Genomic DNA, 20,580 nt, shown 5'->3' on the forward strand with positions numbered 1-20,580 from the left:
CTTTTATAAAATATGTCAACTTAAAGAACCTCATAATTATCAATAATAAAAAAAAGACATAAAAAAAATGAAAAAAAAACAACTTATCGTAACACAAAAAATTCTTTACATAAAATATGTATCAACACAACTAATATCACGCCTTTAATGTATTATAAATTCTCTCTATATAATTAAAACAATAAAGAAATCATCAAATCCTTAATCTAATTAACTTATCACTCTTTAGGGAATGAGATCTCATGATTTATACAATATATCAACATTTTTTACGTCCTACAAAATTCAATTGGACTTAATGAATTCCAAAAGTACACATTTTTTTCTTCACCTTTCAATCTTTACATTATCTAATTTCATTAAACTCAATAAACTTGATACAAAAACTACTATCTATACCTATTTAACAAATACAAAATAATAAAAAAAAAATCTAATTTTTAAAAATTAATTTTAAAATAAATCTTATTATACTAGTTAAAATACTCCCCATGATGCATTCATTCGTCTTAACCAAATAAACGAAATCACAGTAATTAAGGATGTGAATCGAACTGTCGAAGTAACATCATGCTTTTAACAACGAGTTAAATCTCACGAAGGAAAATGAAGCATCATTGATCATTATGTTCATCGCACACACTCGATCAAGCCCAACACCTTCAAACTAAGAGTGTTGCTCCCTCCACCACCATCAAATGCTCTTTGCACCACCCCATACCTAATTTGCCCTTGCTATAAAACGGATGTCAACATCCGTTCCACCTTCAACGGAAGTTGACATCCGTTTACATATTTTATATTTTAATTTATTGTTTTTATTTTAAAAAAAGAACCTTAACGGATGTGACACATCCGTTTAAGTAATTTTATAAAAAATATTTAAATAATTTATTAAATAATAATACATAAATTAAATTAATAATTATTATTTTATTAAATAAAATAAAACTAATTTATATATAATTACGTAATAAATTAAAAAAAAATTAAATAATAGTTATATATTAATTTAAAATACAATAAATTAATAAACTAAAAACTAAAAAAAAAAACCTCAACAGATGTCGCCACATTCGTTAACGGATATGACACATCCGTTTAAGTAGATTTATAAAAAATATTTAAATAGTTATTTAAATAATAATACATAAATTAAATTAATAATAATTATTTTATTAAATAAAATAAAATTAATTTATCTATAATTACATAATAAATTTTAAAAAATTAAATAATATTTATATATTAATTTAAAATATAATAAATTGAAAACTAAAAACTAAATAAAAAAAAGGAATTGTCAACGAATATGATCACACTCTCGTTGAAGAAAAGAAATAAGGGTATATGATATTTTTAAATATAAAAGATAATTTTGAAATTTTAAAAGAATATGGTGTAGGAGTAACCTCTCAAATTAAACCCTGACAGCACAAACCCCACTGTCCGCACAATATTAAAATCTATATAAATTATGGTTAACAAAACAAAATCAAGATCATATAATAGAAAACAAAATTTTCGGTGTGAAGCAAAGTGACACATAAAATTATTATTAAATTGTTAGGCACCAAAGCACTGTAATTACATTTACGTATTTAAATTAAATAAAGGAGCAAAGAAAGAAATCTAAGTATGACACTTTTATTTATAATTAAAGCATTTTAAAGTTTTTTATGTTTATTTAGGTTCAATGAATTTTAAATGAAGTGTACATGCATATGAGGGTTTAAAATAATTTAAATTTGAAGTATGTATAATAGAAGATGTGACTTATAATAAAAAGTAGCATATAATAAAAAGATAGGCGCTGTTGGAGAATTAAATTAAAACATCCGAAAGCTTAAAATTACATCCAAAAGTTACATACTTTAATGGTTTTGGTTGTTTAGTCTGCTCCCATTTACTTCTCAAAAAGGAAAAATCACTCTCATATCAAAAATCAAAGCAAACGGGTGCGTTTCTCTTGCTGTTTATTGTAAATCTTTCAATATTTTAATCTTTCTGACTTTAATTAATTTGTTTTCTGAAGAAATATTGAGAGTTATGGCTTCGTCTCTGTTATTGGCGGTGGTGTTTGTGTTTGATCTCATTGCTTTCGCTCTTGCTGTTGCTGCAGAACAGAGGAGGAACACTGTGAGTTACTTTCTTCTTCTGTTCCTTCATTCACAGTTTTTTTTTCTTTGGATATCTGGATTCAGTTGTTTACTTCTGTGTTCTGATAAAGAGCTGTTACGAATTCAGTTCAAAATTTCTGATTGTTTTTGGTCTTCCCTGAAGGTCATAATAATATTCTTCTTTTATGTGAAAAGATCAGATAATTCACTGTGTTTTTACTCTGTTTTCTCTCTTGGCTAAGTTTTCCTTGATTTCATATACAGTGAAGGTATTATAACACAAATAATGTGAGTTTTTTGTTTACAAAAGTTATATCATTTTCTTAAACAGATTTTTAACTCTCATAAAACACTTTCTCCATTCTACAATAATTTTGTTAGATTATTACATACTGATAAAGAGATTTTCAATTGATATAATTTAGTAAAATATATTCCTGATGTTTTTACTACTTCCATCTCTTTCTTTTTTAATTATAAGTGATTTTGTATTAACTATTTTTCCTTATATGCAGACTGATATGGATTTGGAATGGGAAATGAATTATCTTTGTATAATTTATTTTTTACCCATTTAAAATATAGTTTTTTTTTATTTCATCTCCAATATCAATTTAAATTGATAAAAAATATTTATTATAGGGGTAAAAAAATTAGAGATAGATATATATATTTTTAATTTAATTAGTTAATGAAGACCAACTAATAATAAAAAACAATGACTTTAAATTTTTGAGAAATTAAATTAATTTCTTACAAATACCAAATTTAAAACCCATTCGTTTTATAAGATTAAAAATCTTATTTAAATCTTATTGTTGTGTGTAATTGTTCTATTTTAAAAGGTTTTAATTTTGATTATTTATTTATAATTATACATTGTAGATTTACCTTTCTCACCTCTACAGTGAAAATAATTTTCTCAAATAAATCCCTATAGAAGCTAGAAAAATGACAATGATTAATTTTTATTTAAATAGTTAATAGTAAAAGATTAATATATAAAGTTTGATCTAGACTTGATTAAAAAAACATCTTTTGACATCCAGCAAAAGGTACTATGGTTTGATCTTACTCATTATTATATAATAATGAAAACATTTATTGTTCTTGCATTTTGAAAATGGAAAAACTTATACATGCTCAAGTGGGTAGGAAGACTCATAAGATGATTTGGAGCACTAGTTAGGCAATCAAAGAAAATATATAGGAAATTTCAAGTGTTTGTCCTATTATAGTTAGTGGTTAAGAATATAAGTTGGCTTACATTACTGAGTATAGATCTAAACCAGAAAAGGTTCACGAGACTGTGAAATCAATGCCTAGAAAAGCAGAATCTGATCTGTAATAATATACTACAATTGTATATAATCCTCTCCACATCATCTTTTTCTCTTTGAAATATCTCATACTTAATTATTAAGAAACTTTAAAGTAGCATTTGGCTCATGGACAGAACAGAACAGAGTGGAACACTCTAAGTTCCCCTTTATTTCATTTTCCTCCTTTTATGTGGAATGAAGATGTACCATTTTATAACCACGTGTGATGTGTTTATTCTATTTCTAGAATAAAACGTATTGGATATAAAATAGACCAAACTCATGTGTCAAATTCTATCTGATTTTAACACATTACCAAACACTACCTCATAAAAGCAAAAAGACAAGTGATTATAGCTGATTTTACACCATGATGGGTTTAAACCTGAGAAATGATGGCATACAAGCTCTTATGAAGGGTCAGTCCATTTAGGTTGCATTTGATGCACTTCAGGTACAACACATTAGAACATCATTGAACAAGTTATTTAGTTACAAACACAAGGTTTTTGTTTTATCTGTTGTTTGGTTATATAAACAGGTTTTCTTTTATTTATCTAAAAACTAAGGGAAAGCCTAAATTTAAACCTGGTTTACTAATAAGGCAAGCACGAGTTGTATAGACTTAATTTTAAAAGCTTCCAAATATGGCTTGTTTGTGTATTCATTGACAAAACATTTAACTTCGGAAAGAAATGGAGATTATATGTAATTTATACATTGCTATTACATTATTAATAAATTCTAATCTTTTGTAGAGAAATTTAATTTTACTTGCAATCTACCACTTACTTTAACTCCAATATTCAGAAGGCCATTCATTCTAGTCCTATCTGTATTTCATCTTCTATCATAAAGATGCTACTAAAAATACCAAATTAATGATCTTAAAAAAGATTCGTCCTTGTTTGGAAAGGCTTATTTATACTCATTTTATGGCAAAGGCACTTTGCAAGTATTTCAAAAACTTATATTTGTAAGTTGTTTCAACTTATTTCTAAAAGCTCTTCAGATATAAAAATAAAACACTTTAATATTATTTTTTATCCGATCTAAAAACAACTAATGCATAAATGTTTACTTAATTCTCTGTGAGGGAAGGGAGTTTACTTATGTTTTTGTTTTCAATGTCTAGCTAGCATATTGTCTGCATCAAGTTCCCTTTTTTGTTCTTCTTAGAGTATAATTTTTGTTTTAGATATGGTTCCTATGTTTTTTACTATGGTATAATGTAACTACAAAGAGACTATTTTTCAGCTAAGGATCACTTTCTATTATTCAAAGATGTGGATTTATAATTTTCCTTCGTTTCCAAACATAGCTAATCTCTCTGGTGTCGAATCAACGTGAGAGTGCTATTCTCATTTTAAAAGATTTGGCAGTTGAGCCAACTTGTTCCTTCAATGTTACCTCCCGATTGGATCCTGAATTATACTTCTAGAAAATGGAAAGCAAAACTTTAGGAATGTTTTTCAACAACACCATTCCATAGGGTGAAAAGCTACTGATATTTGCATTGAATACATTAGTTGCACTGCATCGGCAATTCCAAGTTGCATTATTTGTGATTTGAGGGAAACAAAGTTCGTATGGATTAAAGCTTTTCATTGTACACAAAACTAATAGCTACTAGTTCAACATTTTCGCCATGCTGTATAGTTTCCTTGCATAGTAGGGTGCGAAGTTGAGATGGAATGAGAACTCAAAACCAGAAACAATTTATGGAGTGTTGGAATACTTGAATTCGGTGTAACTATTTGTTGATCTGACAGGCCTCGTTATCTGAAGACACTGCGGGAAGAAAGTACTGTCAATATGACTCTGACATTGCAACCGGCCTAGGTGTGGGGTCATTGTTCATCCTAGTCGCTAGTCAAGTGATCATTATGGTTGTAACTAGATGTCTGTGCTGTGGGAAAGCTATGAGACCCAGTGGATCCAGATCATGGGCAATTTTCTTATTCATCACTAGTTGGTAAGTGTTCATTTTTGGATCATACTCTTTCAAACAGAACTTTACATGTTTGCTCTAAATTATTCTTTTTTATTTCAATTCACAGAATCAACTGGTCTATTTAGTTTATGGAATTCTTATTCTGTTTTCTGCTTTCTTTGATAACTTATATAGATATAATCTCATTTTTACTTCTCTAAGTTTTTCTCCATCGTAACAACATTGCTTTTATGATATCCAGCACAAAAATCTGAAATCAGTGAACAAAATGAAATATACTACATCATCATCATCATCATTATTAGCGAAATTAACAATCATGAAACACAAGACATAACACATAGTATAATATTTTGTTAACAATATATATCAGCATGTGTCCATCCATATGAAAGTGTCACCTCTAAACCGACAAAAATAGTGTAGTAAAAAGCGTTGGATACGTGTTAAACCAATGTTGGAGATGGTAGTGTCAGAAGAAACGTGTTTGACGGTGTGAGGGTTCAAACAAGAAAGCGGTGAGTTAACGATCACAGAATACTTCTTGTGATGAAAGAATATACAAGACATGATATGATACGATGTTTTCCCTTGTTCACAACACAACTGTAAAACATGATATGTTGTTGTTGGATGCATGATCCAGGGTGACATTTATCATTGCTGCTTCGTGCCTGCTTGCTGGTTCAGTGAGGAATGCATACCACACCAAGTACCGTGATCTGATGGGAGAGAGAGCCCCTTCATGTCAGACCTTGAGGAAGGGTGTGTTTGCAGCAGGAGCAGCCTTCATTGTTTTGACAGGCATAACCTCGGAGCTCTACTACGTTAGTTTTTCAAAAGCTAATAATAATGGTCCCCCTCCCTATGCTCGAGACACTGGTGTGAGGATGGGAAATTTGTAGCAGTGTTTTGTGGAAATTGTTTGTAATCTTATGTTGGCTACCATTGCTATTGGATGTGAAAGCCTACTTGTAAATTATTAAGAACCTTGGTTGAAAAAACACCCAATGTCTTAACTATTTCCTCCTTCTTCACTCTTCAATTATGTCACAATAGGTGCTGCCTCACTCTGCGGCTCATACTTGTGTACCTTAGTCTGCTTTGTCATCATGATGTCACAATTATTGCTTCCACAGGTTTTTGCATAAAGTAATAAGAATCAAATTGTTTTAGTTTTTCTCTTACAAATATATAAGTTTCACGTTGCCTGATTCATTCTCTCTTGGAGGGTTTATATATCAAAACATTCTTTCTATTTCTAAAGTGGGCACAAGAAAAGAAACACTTTTCTTGTTTTAATAAAAACTGATAGCTATTTCTTTCGTTGCTGATAAGTTTTAAGTCTGAGCTATATCAGACTTAAATGGACGCTTCTTATTTGTTAGAAAAAAAGGAGTGTCATGTCATGAAAGAAAATAATACCACTCCTTTTATAATGATTGGTCATGCTGTAAATTAATCTCATTTGACAGTAAATATGATGGAAGACTTGTCTGTTCTAAAATTATTCAATATGACCTAATTTGGTTGCTGAGCTCAGTGTGTCTTTAAAGCCAATTTGACGTCAAAACGCAGTTATTAAGATTGAGTTTGACTTTAGTTCTTTTAATTATTTTTCATAAATAGAGAAGTTAAGCTAAAGTATATTTTAAAATGTAATAACCAAAGTTTAATTTCATTAGGAAGAGCTCTAAAAAGTTAAGAAACCAATATACAAATGTTTAACTAACCCTAGTATAAAATATTTTAAGAATTTGTCTTCTGTAAAAACTTGTATGATTTTTTTGATATGATATGTGCTGTGACCTTTTTTAATCTGTTACCACCTTAAATAACACCTTCTACATGCATAAATCAAGGAAATTGATTTGTAATCCCCTCACTTATCACAGTTTTCTTTCTTTGGAATCAAAATTATAAATGGAAAATCTAACTAAAAAACAAATACAAGTTAAATGATCTAATTAAGAAAAGGGGCCTACTTAAAAATTGTCTAGTTGTTCAGGGACTTATAGAGTAATGTAACATTACTAAACTTTGTTTTTGTAATTTATTTTTAAGAAGTTTTGTTTTCCTTTTTTATTACTCAATTTGAGTTAAAGTTATTTTTCCAATAAATTATTGTTTCCAATTTTGGACATAGTTCTTGAACTTCTTTTTAACTAATTTGCATGAAATTTATCTTGTTATATTATAATTTATACAAAAACTTTAGGGATCCCAATTAATGTTGAAACATAAAAGTGTAATAAATATCGTGAAAATCGCTTAAAAAGTGAATCTTAACGGAAAATTATAAAAGATCTATTAATAGTTTTTCAAGTCTTTGAATTGTATGCGAACCTCCTTTTCATGTGATGTTCATAAAATGTTTATGAATATTTTATAATTCGAACATTATTATAGTTGATAGATTTTGAGTAAGTAAATATGAAAGAATAAGTTTCACTTATTAGTTTAAGAATGTAAATCTAGATACTAAAATAGCTTCATTTAGGGACGACAGCTGGTTAAATTTAATTATACCCCTTGTATAACTAGAAGTACAATATTTTTAACTATTTGTTATGTTTGAATCTTATTAAATTCTTGATTTTAAAAAGATTATTACAATTAATAATACAAATTAGAGCTATAAAAAAGTAAAGGTAAATATATAACTTAATATAAACTTTTATTTTTATTATTTATCAATATTTTGATATATATATTTAATATCCTTATAGTTAATTATATTTTTATGTGCTTTTAAACAATTAATGATGTGAAATAAAGTTATAAAAATGTAATATAACTAAGATTAACACATGAAATTATAAAAGAAATAGCCACTAAGAATTAACAGAGTAATAGTATTTTTCATTTTGTGGGTGGGCATGCTACCCCATTTGGTCATTTACAAAGAAAGAGGCACCTCTTGTATAGGATGAGAAAAAGAGTGGATAGTGATAGATATGAGTAGTGTTTTATGAAAATGGTCCAATCTTTTTAACTGCCCTAGTCATTATGTACCTATTCCACCATTCATTTCCTTCAATTCAATTACCCTCTTCTCTGTAGTCACCAATCAAGAGCTCATCACACAATAACTTTTTTGCATTTCAACCTTCACTACCCATTTGCTGACTCACTCAATTCTTGAAATCCCTATGCTATATATGTTTAACATCTCATCTATTTACTAAAACCAAAACTCATTTCAAAACAATCACTTTAACTTTTACACATATGGCTGCTTGAGTGTGGAGTGGTCCTATGTCAATCTTTACTGTCTGCAATACAGATTTAGTAGTTATGTTGCACTCTTGGTTGGCTTTCATTATAATAATTATCGGAGCAGAGTAAGGAATTTAGGCCAAATACATATCTTAATCAATACTAACAAAGCAGTAATAAAAATATTATACTTTTCAAGGGTGGATGATATGCTGACACCAATTTCCTTTGCTGTCTCTTAAATAACCAACTTCAAGTTCCAAAATAAACATATTTGTACCAACATTATAAGATTAAGAGAAAACACATTGGAAAACGTAAGATGGTTTTACATAGTTAATTTACAAACCAAATCTGCTAAACAAGTGATACTCAATAATTTTTATGGTTTTTGTTCTTATTAATAATGCAAAATCATGTAGAACTTAATGGCTCATTTATTCTTTCTTTTCCAAATCAGCACTAGGAGTTAGTAAGATTTTAGGTGGCTAAGAGAAAGACTGGGAGTTGTGGCGTCGTTTACTGTCACAAGTTGCAAGGTGGCTCAGTATTTTCTAGGCCATAGTTAGAATATATGGGAAACGCATGCGTATCCCATCATCATGATTGTGGCTGCTGATTAGGCTCAGTCCTCACATGCATAAAGTACAAAGTTGCTAGTGTTTACAAATTAATCAAATATTCAAAATGTAACAATCACACTCGTGGAATGCTCCTCATTCACCAAGGTAGATCTAAAATTCATTCAATAACAATTTAAAACTCTCAGTTTGTTAAAACCTGGTGGCTAAAGGGGGTCTACTAATGTTCCACAGCTCTTCAATAATAGAAGAAACTGACAATTAATCAGAGGCAAAGCCTAGAAAATATGATGGCCCAAGATACCGTACACTGTTTACTATTCTATTAAATTGGAACAAAGATGAAAACACCATGTGAACTTAAAAGGTCACAGAGACATGATCCAGAAACATAAGATAGGAATAGAATAATAAGAATAATATAATAAATTGATGTACAACAAAAATTCTTTCATTCCCAAAATCAAAGAATGATTCTCAAGAATTGGTGGTGGTGGTGGTGATGATGAATCATGAGCAATAAAATCCGTATGATAATATCATTCCAAGATATATACATGTCCAAAGAATCTTCCAATCACATTCTGTCAGTTCAGCAGTGCTGGAGCAGACCCCATATCTATATCACTCCCATCACAAAGCACTCAGAAAACTCTCAAAAAAATAGAGATAAAAATCCTGTATTGATAAATGATGCTAGACTACTTGCATACATTAATACATCACTTTATTAGAGATTAGAGGAAATGATAGAGAGATGAACAAAGAGGCAAACAGAGTGGGTTACAACTAATCAGGAATTTTGAACCCTTTGCTTGAAGCTGAAGCTGAAACTAAAACATGACAGCTCCAAATACTTCTGTTTGAAAGAATTACAGGTGCAGAAAGACCAGCACAGAATATGCCTCATCTGAAAAAAACAAGACCACTTACTAACCTGTATGAAACAAAAAACACCCCAATTTAATTAAATAACTAATCTATGGACACTACCAGTACCATGTGTTGCTTATTGTTTGGTCTCAGGGTTTGATGTCAGAATCATCCCAGGGATCTTTTAGATCAGTTGAGACCAATGAATCAAAGTCCTCCCAATTCCAAAAGTTTGAAGTTCCCAAGCCAACACCACTTGTTGCTGCTATCTCCCATGGCTGTGTGTTAGTGCCACCTGTGCTAGGCGCTATAGAAGTACTGTTGATGGTTGATTCTTCCGCTGCTTTGAACTCCTCCCCATAGTTATAAACATTGGATGATCTCAGAGAAGTTGACACCGAACAAGGGTTGGTGTCAAAAGAGCTGCTTGAGGTTGAGAAAGGGAAGAGTAGGCTTTGGCTTTGATGAGGAAGAGGCAAAGTTGAACTCGGGAAGATACCATTATTACCAATACCAATACCAATACCAATACCAAAATCTTTGCCGTCTAAGTCTCTCGCGTTCATCAGATTCTGTTGTAGCAGCAAAGGTGGTGGACGAATTAGAGCTTGGTAGAGAGAGGAAGCCATGTGTTTCTGATCATCTGCAAGAGGAGTTTGAATTGTCATGTGGCTACTACCCAGCAAAGCATCCATGTTGCCAATTGAGGTTGTGACGGTGGCAGTGCAAGTAGAAGGGCTGGCTGTTGTCGGGGTGGTAGTGGCAGTGGTGGAAGAAGGTGTTGGAGTGTTTGGTTTTTTGACCCTCTTGTTCTTCCTTCCACCACCCACCGGAACATTTCGTAGAGTTCCACCTTTAGTCCAGTGCCTCTTGCAAGCCCTGCAGAAATGGCGAGGCTGAGACTTGTTGTAATTGTTGTAGTAACAAAACTTGGTGTTGGTTGAGTCACATCTCGGGCACTTCAAAGACTCTGAAGGCTGAGTTTGCTGCTGCTGCTGCTGCTGCTGTTGTTTCCTCATCAGATTAGGCTTTGGGAGTTCCAAGTCCTGAGCCTCCAATAAGGTTTGTTTCCAATCAAGTCCACTGCTAGAAACCTGCTTAGAACTCAAACCCATGGCTAAATAAGATCTATCGAACCGTGAAAGAAGAATCCAAGGTATTGGAAATCTTTAGCCCTTTGATCGAGATGGGAGGAGAGAAACGAATGTGAAGGCTAAGAAGAAGATGAGATTGGAGGTTCGAGGCAAAAGGGTGTGGTGGAGGTATAAGGAAGTTGTGTTTACTGGAATGAAGAAAGGCCTATGAAGGTGATAAGAAGAAGTGAGCATGTCTTTTATGAGATGTCTATATCTAATGGGTATTTATGATGTTATTAAAAATTACTTGAAGGTTGTGTGTGGTGAAGGGTTTGATTACTGTTTGTGGGGGTAGTTGTAGACGAGGCAATCCTACAAAATTGAATGCAATCTTTGGTAATAACCTACGAGCTGAGTTTTCTTTGTTCGGAGTTGCTACTATTATAGAATGGGAAAGAGAGAGAAGTGCTTAAGGGTTAAGGTGAAGGTGGGTGGTTGACACGTGGAGAGTTATAGGCCGTTGGCAGTGGTGTATGAGGTTTGGTTGTGTTGTGAAACGAACGTAGATGTGCATGATGATGGTATAATAATTTAATTTAGATAGACTTGGCCACCAATGGAAATACAAAGTTGGCAAAGAAAAAAGAAGACAAGTACACTACGGTCCATGGGCTAAATTTGTTTTTGTAATGGATTCTCATTAGGGGGAAAGGGGGTGGCGCTGAGCGTGGGGCCAATGGGTCCAAAGATTCTTTCTAAGGTTAGCAACAGTTGTCAAACACTATCAAACACTTACATCATTTACTCTAGTAATCTCATATTTGTTAAGGATCTTCACTTCAATCTAAGATCTCACGCTCTTCAACATGCAGCAGTGGAAGTTGGGTTGGGGATGAGCATGTATGAGTTGCATGCACGTGCTCACTTTCATTTCATGTCTATGGATATGTGGGTGTTGGTTTCTGCACCCATAATATGTTGGCTTCAGAGCAAAAATGAAAAGGCTTGTGGTCCTCACACACTCACACACACACACACATAGGAGTTGTTTGGATTGGATGTTATAGTGATAGGATAATTGAAGTTCAAACAATTATTTAAATGAAGCAACCAGAACAGAGAACAGGGTTTTATGGTCAGAGAAATCACAACATTCACAACCACTCGGTCAAATAATTCCAACTCTTCAAAAGGAGGATTCTTCAACCATCACCCTACTTATATTATTATTATTATTATTATTTATCCCATTCTTTTATTCTCAATAACATATAATAATAAATATATTATATGTTGTTCAGATAAAATTCTATTCTATAATTAAAATTAACGGATACAAAGCTTTATCACCGCACAGACTGTTGGTAAAGTTCTGAATTTATTTAAATACAGTAGCAGAAGTGCGGAATAATATATACTATTACTCTCGTTAGTTTCTGGTTTGTAACAGACACATGTGCCTAAATAAATGGTGAAAAATGTTGTGGAATATGAAGTTTTTGAATAGGTAGGTGTTGTCAATTTTGAATGTTTGAACACAAATTCAGGTGCAATGGATCAATATTCAATACAAGTCGGCAGTTTAATTTAGTCAAAGAATCGGCAAAGTGTTACAGAGACGAATTTGATTTTCACAGCATGACAGGAAATTCAAGAAATGTGAGTTTCAAGTTACCATTCAATTACTAATATTTCATATATACAGTGATATTTTTCCCATTATTCTGGTAATACAATTTTTTAAAAATATAACTATATTCTTTCCATTCAAGATATATAATTTTCAATTCTCTCTAATTCTTTCATTCAATTTTTATTTTTCAACGCCTGGTGCATTAAATAACGAAAGAAAACAAATGAAAAATATGTTTTTCTTACCTTTTTTAACATCGTTATAGTAATTATTTGCCATATTATTTTTAATACCAGGTTAGAAACTATACTTGTTTAACCAATGGTAGAATGCAGATAACAAAAATGTCTTAAAGATAGTGATAAAAGAATTTATTGCTAATTTCCTCATGTAATTAGTGATGTTGTCGGAAATATGTATGTTATTGACTTTGTTTATCATATATAATGATATATAATCTATATTACTATATTCTAAAATAATATGTAATGAAATATTTTTTTTATTTTTCAAAAGCTGGATATCTAATAAATATAAAATTTTGATTTTAAATTCCTTAAGAAATATTTATTCATATTTTAATTAACCTTTGACTGATATTTGAATATGTTTTAGATTTCTTGTTTAATTGGCTAGCCTTTTCTATCATAACAATTCCATATATTATAATAATGTATCTCCAACAACACAAGATACTTTTTATATATAAATATATAATTATACAACGTTCTACCTAACCAACACACAAGTAATCTAGTATTAAATATTTAATGTAAAAGAAAATTTTCAGATACTCTAATATATTTTCATTAATAGCTTTAGTACTGGCCGACTTATCTGAATTAGAAATGGATGTATGTGACGTAAGTACACTTTCTTATTTGTCAATTTGATCATTTTCATAATTTTGCATTATCTTTTGCTATTTTCTAAGCTCATGAATATGATGAAAACACTAACAAATGGTAAGCATAGATGAAAGAAAAAATAGGAAAGAGAAACTAAAGAGAAAAAAAATAAATAACAATAAAAAATAATATAGTTACTGAGAAATATAAAAATATGATTTAATACTTTATCAAGAGTAATACAAATTGCTATTTTTTTATAAATGAAATTATTAATGCCATGGTTATATTTAATAGCATTACTAATAACAGAGAGATATTTTCCCCCATTGAATATAAATACATTAAATTTTATGAAAATATGTAAGATCTTACATATTAATAATATATTTTAAAGTGAATAAAAAATAAAGTTTATAAATAAAGATTTGATATTAAATTTTTAGTTTATAAACATCTTTTATTTTTGCGTTCTCATTAATACCAACAAAGTTTTAATTGTCAATGCTAGATGATGAAGTCAATTTATTTTTGTCCTATGTAAGTTTTAATCATCTTCTTATTCTTTTCTTGAAATATATTAAGAAGCACTATGATTGAACTTTTAGAAGTTTACTTAGGTTGATAGACTTGATTGGAAGGTTGTGAGAGAGCTTTTTTTTTTCTTTCTTTTGGATAAAAGTACATTTCAATCCAGACAAAGAGAACTAATAATCTTTGTAATGTGATATTGATTGGAAATGAATGAATTGCATGATAGGAATATTATGTGAAATGTATGATATAAATGAAGATAATACGTGAAAGTTAAATGATGTGTGAATGATATGTCTTAAGTATGAGATTTATTGAAGTGGTAATAATATAGTTCTTGGTTTTGAACTTAATTTTAAATATTGAATTTAGAGAGTATAAATTGTTATTGGTACTAGAATGCAACTCAGCATCGACATTTGAATGAAGCAATGCATTAAAAACTACGATTCCACAAATTTGCGTAATCTTTCATAAACTCAAAACTCAAAATTATACATGTTGTAAAATCATATAATTCTATAATCTTTCATGTTTTGACTACATTAATTATAACAATAACAAGTGTAAAATGATGGACTTTCTAAATCTATTTTACTTATAAATAATATAAATGTGATGTAATTTATTTTATTATTTTATAAATTGATGCAGAATGTGTTATATTATATATTATAATTATAGTTAACAACTAATGTAAAATATGTTATTTATATCATTTATTAGTTTCAATCACTAGTACAATAAAGGGATATGGCCTCGGTTATTTTTGGTTATAGACACCGGTTTCCTAACCGAGGCATATCCAGACGAGGTAAAAAGTTTATCTCTTTTTGCCTCGGTTGTGACCCGAGTCGAAAAACGATAGGAGTTTGCCTCGGTTTCTACTGAACCGAGTCAATATCTTGGATTCTACTGCCTCGTTTGAGACCTGAACCGAGGCAGTATAGTGGTTTCGATTTTCCAGGCCGATGACCTCCATTAACAGATCACCTTCCATCAGATCACCTTCCATCAGATTAACTTATTATCATTTTCTCTGTTGCATCTTTATTATCATTTCCTCTGTTGCATCTTTCAATCTCAAACTCTATGAAACCACAACCAGAAAAAGAGAGCAAAACCAGAGAGAAAAATATCCAGAGAAGCTAAAATCATATTCAGATTCTTTCATAAATATAACAGGATCATACAATACAAAAAAGAAAACACAAAAACGAAAAAATCCTTAAGCCCGTGCTCTGCTCCTTCTTCACCTTCACCTGCGTAAAATGGAGCCAACAACGACGACTTTGCTGAGCAACAGCGGTCCGACGACTGGCCTCAGCTTCACCGTGAGGTTGCGAACGGCCAACAGCCACCGCCAAAAGCCACCGCCAACAGCCGGGCCTTCAGATCTGTAGATCTGAGATTTTTCACCGCCAAAAACCACCGCCAACAGCCACCGCTCCAGAGACGGGGCCGCTTGCTCTTCACTCCAGAGACGGGGCCGCTTGCACAAGCGAGGTGGTGGTGGCTCCTTGTAGCGGCGGGGCAGCGGCGGGGTCGCTTTCTCTTCGCTCGCTCTTCGCTCCAGAGACGCGATGGCAGGTGAGGTAGAAGCTGCACTCGAGCCGTCGCCCAGAACGAGGTGGTGGTGGCTCCCGGCAGTGGCGAGGCAGCGGCGGGGCAGCGGCGGAGCAGCGGCGGGGTTTTCTCGAAGTGGAGATTGGAACGAGAGAGGGGCAACGACGGGGTTTTCTTGAGTGGAGATTGGAACGAGAGAGAAGTGAGATTGGAACGAGAGAAGTGAGATTGGAACGAGAGAGAACTGAGAAAAATAAAAGGAAAAAGAGGTAGCTGCTAGGTTTTCTCGAAGCGGATCAGTCCAAGCCCAAGATATATGCCTCGGTCCATTTGTTAACCGAGGCAGTAACTTTTTCACCTGAAATATATACCTCGGTCCATTCTATTAACCGAGTCAGTAACTTTTTCATCTGAGGTATATACCTCGGTCCATTCTGTTAACCGAGTCAGTATGCCTTTTAGACACCGGTTGTTTAACAACCGAGGCATATAATGATTTAAAAATTACAGCCCTGCCACCGCGTCTGATACGCTTCGGTTCCGAAAAAACCGAAGCATAATATACGAGTTAAAAATGCAATTTTTTACTAGTGAATGTTAATCTACATATGGATTAAAAATTCCAAATCACTACATCCATATTAGTCATGAAAAAAAAATGTATCTATGAATATATACCAATAAAATCTATAATTAATACTAAATAAATATTTTTAATGGATATTCATAGTGAGCATAAATATTTAATTACTCCCTTATTATTAGGTAAATACATTATTATGATATTGAACTTGTAATTTATTAAGTACATGTTAATAATTATTAGTGAATTTCATTTAAATATTTTAAAAAAAATCAAGAGATGACAGTGAACTTATTAGCGTAGAAAAAATATTAATAATAGAATTTGACTTCATATATTTTTATTTTTTTATTTAAACCTATTAAATTGATTTTTTTTAAATTTATATCTTAGTGCAAACTCATCTAAATTAACTTTACAGAAAAATTAAATTTGTTTACATTAATATTTTAGCATACAATTTCTTTGAATTATGCTTTAAAATTATTTCTTTGTCAAACGGGTCATTTTATCCGATTTGACTTGATCTATCATATATTAGTTGCATAAGTCAACTCAATTCGACTTATTCATTAGTGAACCAAAAAAAATTTAAACTTGGTATGGTCCATTACAGGTTAGTGGATGAAACGGGTTCTCACTCACTTAATTATAAATTTTTTTAATTAAAAATATTAAAAAAAATTCTAATTCAAATCTAGATAAAGGAGAAGTATCTTAAATTAGATTTTTGATCAATCAAACATAAGATTTCATTCACACAAAGATATCACAAAATCTCCTCAATAAATTTTTAATGGCTTAATAGTGACTGGAATTGATTTTTGCATAAACATTGATTTACTAAGTAGAGATTTGTGGATTTTTCATGTTACCCAATTATTCCATACAAAATAATTTCACACGAGTCACTCTTTCAATACTTTGTAAAGTGACTAACCCAACAAAAAGTACTTATTAGAAAAATTAGGTGGGTTGGTGAGTCGAGTTCAACCCGAGTGAGTCGTGTTCTTAGTGAGTTAGGTTCAAAATTAGCATGTACCAAAATTTCAAAAAACAATTCAATCCAACCCCACCCAAACCCGTGGTGGGTAGGGTTGGCTCACAGGTTCCAACCCGTTTTGACAACATTAGCTGGCATTCCCCACCCATCCACTTCTCCTCGGCTGGTTCTCTTCTCCTATTCTATATCAGAGAAATTCTCTTATACAAATTTTTTAATCTGGAAGCAATATTGAACCCGTTATTAAGGCATTACCACCTTCAATGTTTTGTCGTTAATCCCCTTATCCCTTCGGAGTACCTCTCCCTCTCTAGTTGTTATCTAGGCAAAGAGAATCCTAAATGCACTTTAAATTCTTCACTTACCATTCTTGCCAATCCATATCCTTCTTCCTAACAATCTCAAAATTGGTTCAATGACTCAAGACCTTCGCATCATACTACTTTTAATCTTAACAATCTTGTGGAAGTTTTCCCTACTCTCAAAATTGTCACTTTTTCCTCACACATTAAACCTCATGTCACCCTTTATCTAAAAAGCTTTTATACATTCCATAAATAAAAATATTGGTAGTGTTAACAAATTTGCACAAGATAAGCATGCTTATTCTGAATTCCACTCTTTTATTTATTTTGTTAAGTCATAGGTTGATCACTCTGTTCTTCTTACATGATATCTTAGTCCATATGGGTTATACTTGTTTCCTTCTCTTTCATTGTATCCTTCACCAACATCCTCTCATTGTCATTTATCCCAACACTCACCAATCATCATCATCATCATCCACTCTTACATCATCTCAAATGTTACTTTATATTTTTTGTGCCACCATAGGCTAGGCCATCCTTCCTCTATTATTTTACAAAAATGTTTTAAGATGTTGTAATATCTCTTCAATAAATAAAACACCAATTGGCTTTTTTGTTGTATGTTATATGAGAAATCTCATTAAATTAACTCTCAACCCTCTTTAATTATGTATAGTCATCCCTTTAAACTTATCTTTTGTGATCTTTGGGGACCATTCCACATTCCATCCTCTCTAGGATACAATTATTAGATGTCTTTTATTGATGCTTACAATTGATATACTAGGATTTATTTTCTTAAGGACAAATATGATGCATTACAAGTGTTTAAATAATTTAAAACCCATGTTGAATTACAACTCAACCAAAAAATTAAAGAAATTCAAACAGATTAAGGAGGTGAGTTTAGGCCTTTAACTCAATTTCTTTAATCTGTTGAGATTCACCATATATTAATATTTTCGCACACTTATAGTCAAAATGGTGTGTCGAACGTAGGCATCGTTATATTGTTAAAATGGGTCTACTCTTCTTTCTCAAGCTTCTCTTGTTCTAAAATTTCGGGACCATGCTTTTCACACTAATGTTTATCTCATTAATCGCCTTCTCATTGTTGCATATATGTTCTTATTTATGTGGATGATATCATCTTTCATTACAAAAAAAGAAAATAAAAATTATCAATGGTCAAAATCCGTCAAAAACATCAATAATCTATCGGTAACAATTTTTTCAATGGATTTTTGACAAACCGAAATTCATTGATAATAGTAAAATCGATAACATTTATCGAAAAAAAATTACATTCGTCAGTAAAATATTGCGATCTGGTTTATCTTCTTCCTCCTCCTTCTTTCCTTTTCTTCCACCAATTTTCATATTCATCATTTATACAACCTTTAGGCATTTCTTTAGTAGGGCTACCTTCACCTCCAAGTTTTTGTTTTTTTTTCATGGCTTGCGCCATCTCTAGGTCCTTAGTATTAAGGAAAAGCTCGAATTCATTTTTGGCCTTCAAAAGCTTGGCCAACTCTGTAACTCATCCAACTTGATTGAGAAATTCTTCTTTGAAAACTCTATCCACCTGTCTCCAAAAATCATGGATGAAAACGTGTATCTTGCCAACCTTTGGGCTTTAGATTGGTAATAAATGTGGTTGGAGATCATTGCTGGTGAGCTTGCATTCGAAGAATAAGAGCTTTTAGACAGGCCGACAGTTGGGTCGAATTTGGACACGAACCTGAGAAGCTTGGGAAAGTCAGAGACTTTGGTGGTGAACTGGACGTCATAGGCTTTGATGCCGAGAGATGATTGCTTGAATTTGGAGATGAGGAATTCGTTCTTTTCAAAGAAGACAGTGTGTCCCTGGTGATTGACTGCAGCCTAGAGGAGAGACTCGTGAAGGAGACCAAAAACTCTAGAAGTTGGGGTGCGGTGTGAGGTAGAGGGCTTTGGAGAGGGAAACGAGCTCCACGGGAACATGTGCTTGGGAGAGACGTTGTAGGTGGCAGCGTAATGAAGGAGCGCTTTGTAAACGTAGAGTAATTCTTCATCGATGAACAATATTGCTCGTCAGGTTAGCGCTCACCTCCTTAGTTTCTTTCTTCGTTGATGGTGTTGTGGTTTTAGCGTAAAGAGAAGATGAAGATGAAGAGACTTAGCCTCTCATGTCGAGATAGAGGTTTGGGTGGGAAATATGCTATTCTTTTTATCGACAAAATTATTGATGGACAAATCTATCGTTAATATGCATTTTAAATAATCAATTAATTTTATTAACAAATTCTAAAACTTGTAAGTATCGATAAAAAAATTTATCAATAAATGAAATAAGTATTATCGATAAATTTTACTGACAAGATAAATTCGTCAATAACTTAAATTTATAGACATATTAATGTTTGTTCCATCTTTGAAGAATTTTTGTAGTATTTACAAATCTTCCTTAGTGTTAGTTCAATCAGTCATCTCTAAATTAAACTTTGTTTATGCTCTCAAAGAATTTGGTGATCTTGTGTTTTTCTTGAACATTGAGGTTAAAGTACTATCAATGGATCTCTTCTTCTTAATCAAATACATTAGTGTTCTTGACAGAGATGATGCTAAAGGCATTTCTACTCCCCTTCCAGACGGTCTCAAACTGTTCAAAATTGATTATGACTATATGTCCAATATTATAAAATATTATTCTACAAAGTATTAAATGAAGATCAAAGTTATTAAAAATATAGAATGACAAGAATTTCCCTTTTAAATTAAAAAAAAAAGAGTTTGATAAAGCCAGTCTTAGCTAGTTTCAAATTTTGCATCTTATTTTTCTATTTCTCTTAACTATTGCGATTCCAATAAAATCTCACAGCAGTTGAGCTTTCTTTTAGAGAATTTCCTATTTATTGCTGGCCTACAAAACAGCTATATTCTTATTTACAAATCATTGAAATTCTCCATTGTATCTCCCA

General features: G+C 31.7%; 2 protein-coding genes across 2 annotated transcripts; one reads left to right on the top strand and one right to left on the bottom strand.

Annotated features, from left to right (window-relative positions):
* Positions 1 to 1,814: 1,814 nt before the first annotated feature.
* On the top strand, positions 1,815 to 6,571 carry LOC108334158 (uncharacterized). Its single transcript, XM_017569843.2, has 4 exons — positions 1,815 to 1,958; positions 2,036 to 2,139; positions 5,215 to 5,417; positions 6,043 to 6,571. Exons 2-4 carry the CDS (start codon positions 2,050 to 2,052, stop codon positions 6,299 to 6,301), a joined length of 552 nt encoding a protein of 183 aa, XP_017425332.1. The 5' UTR covers positions 1,815 to 1,958; positions 2,036 to 2,049; the 3' UTR covers positions 6,302 to 6,571.
* Positions 6,572 to 9,621: 3,050 nt separating this feature from the next.
* Positions 9,622 to 11,584, bottom strand: LOC108331638 (dof zinc finger protein DOF3.4). The gene is made up of 2 exons (XM_017566461.2): positions 10,196 to 11,584; positions 9,622 to 10,106 (listed from the first exon to the last, which is right to left on the bottom strand). Exon 1 carries the CDS (start codon positions 11,182 to 11,184, stop codon positions 10,219 to 10,221), a length of 966 nt encoding a protein of 321 aa, XP_017421950.1. The 5' UTR covers positions 11,185 to 11,584; the 3' UTR covers positions 9,622 to 10,106; positions 10,196 to 10,218.
* Positions 11,585 to 20,580: the final 8,996 nt, after the last annotated feature.

The sequence above is a fragment of the Vigna angularis genome, chromosome 1, assembly GCF_016808095.1.
Source record: "Vigna angularis cultivar LongXiaoDou No.4 chromosome 1, ASM1680809v1, whole genome shotgun sequence".
NCBI lineage: Eukaryota > Viridiplantae > Streptophyta > Magnoliopsida > Fabales > Fabaceae > Vigna > Vigna angularis.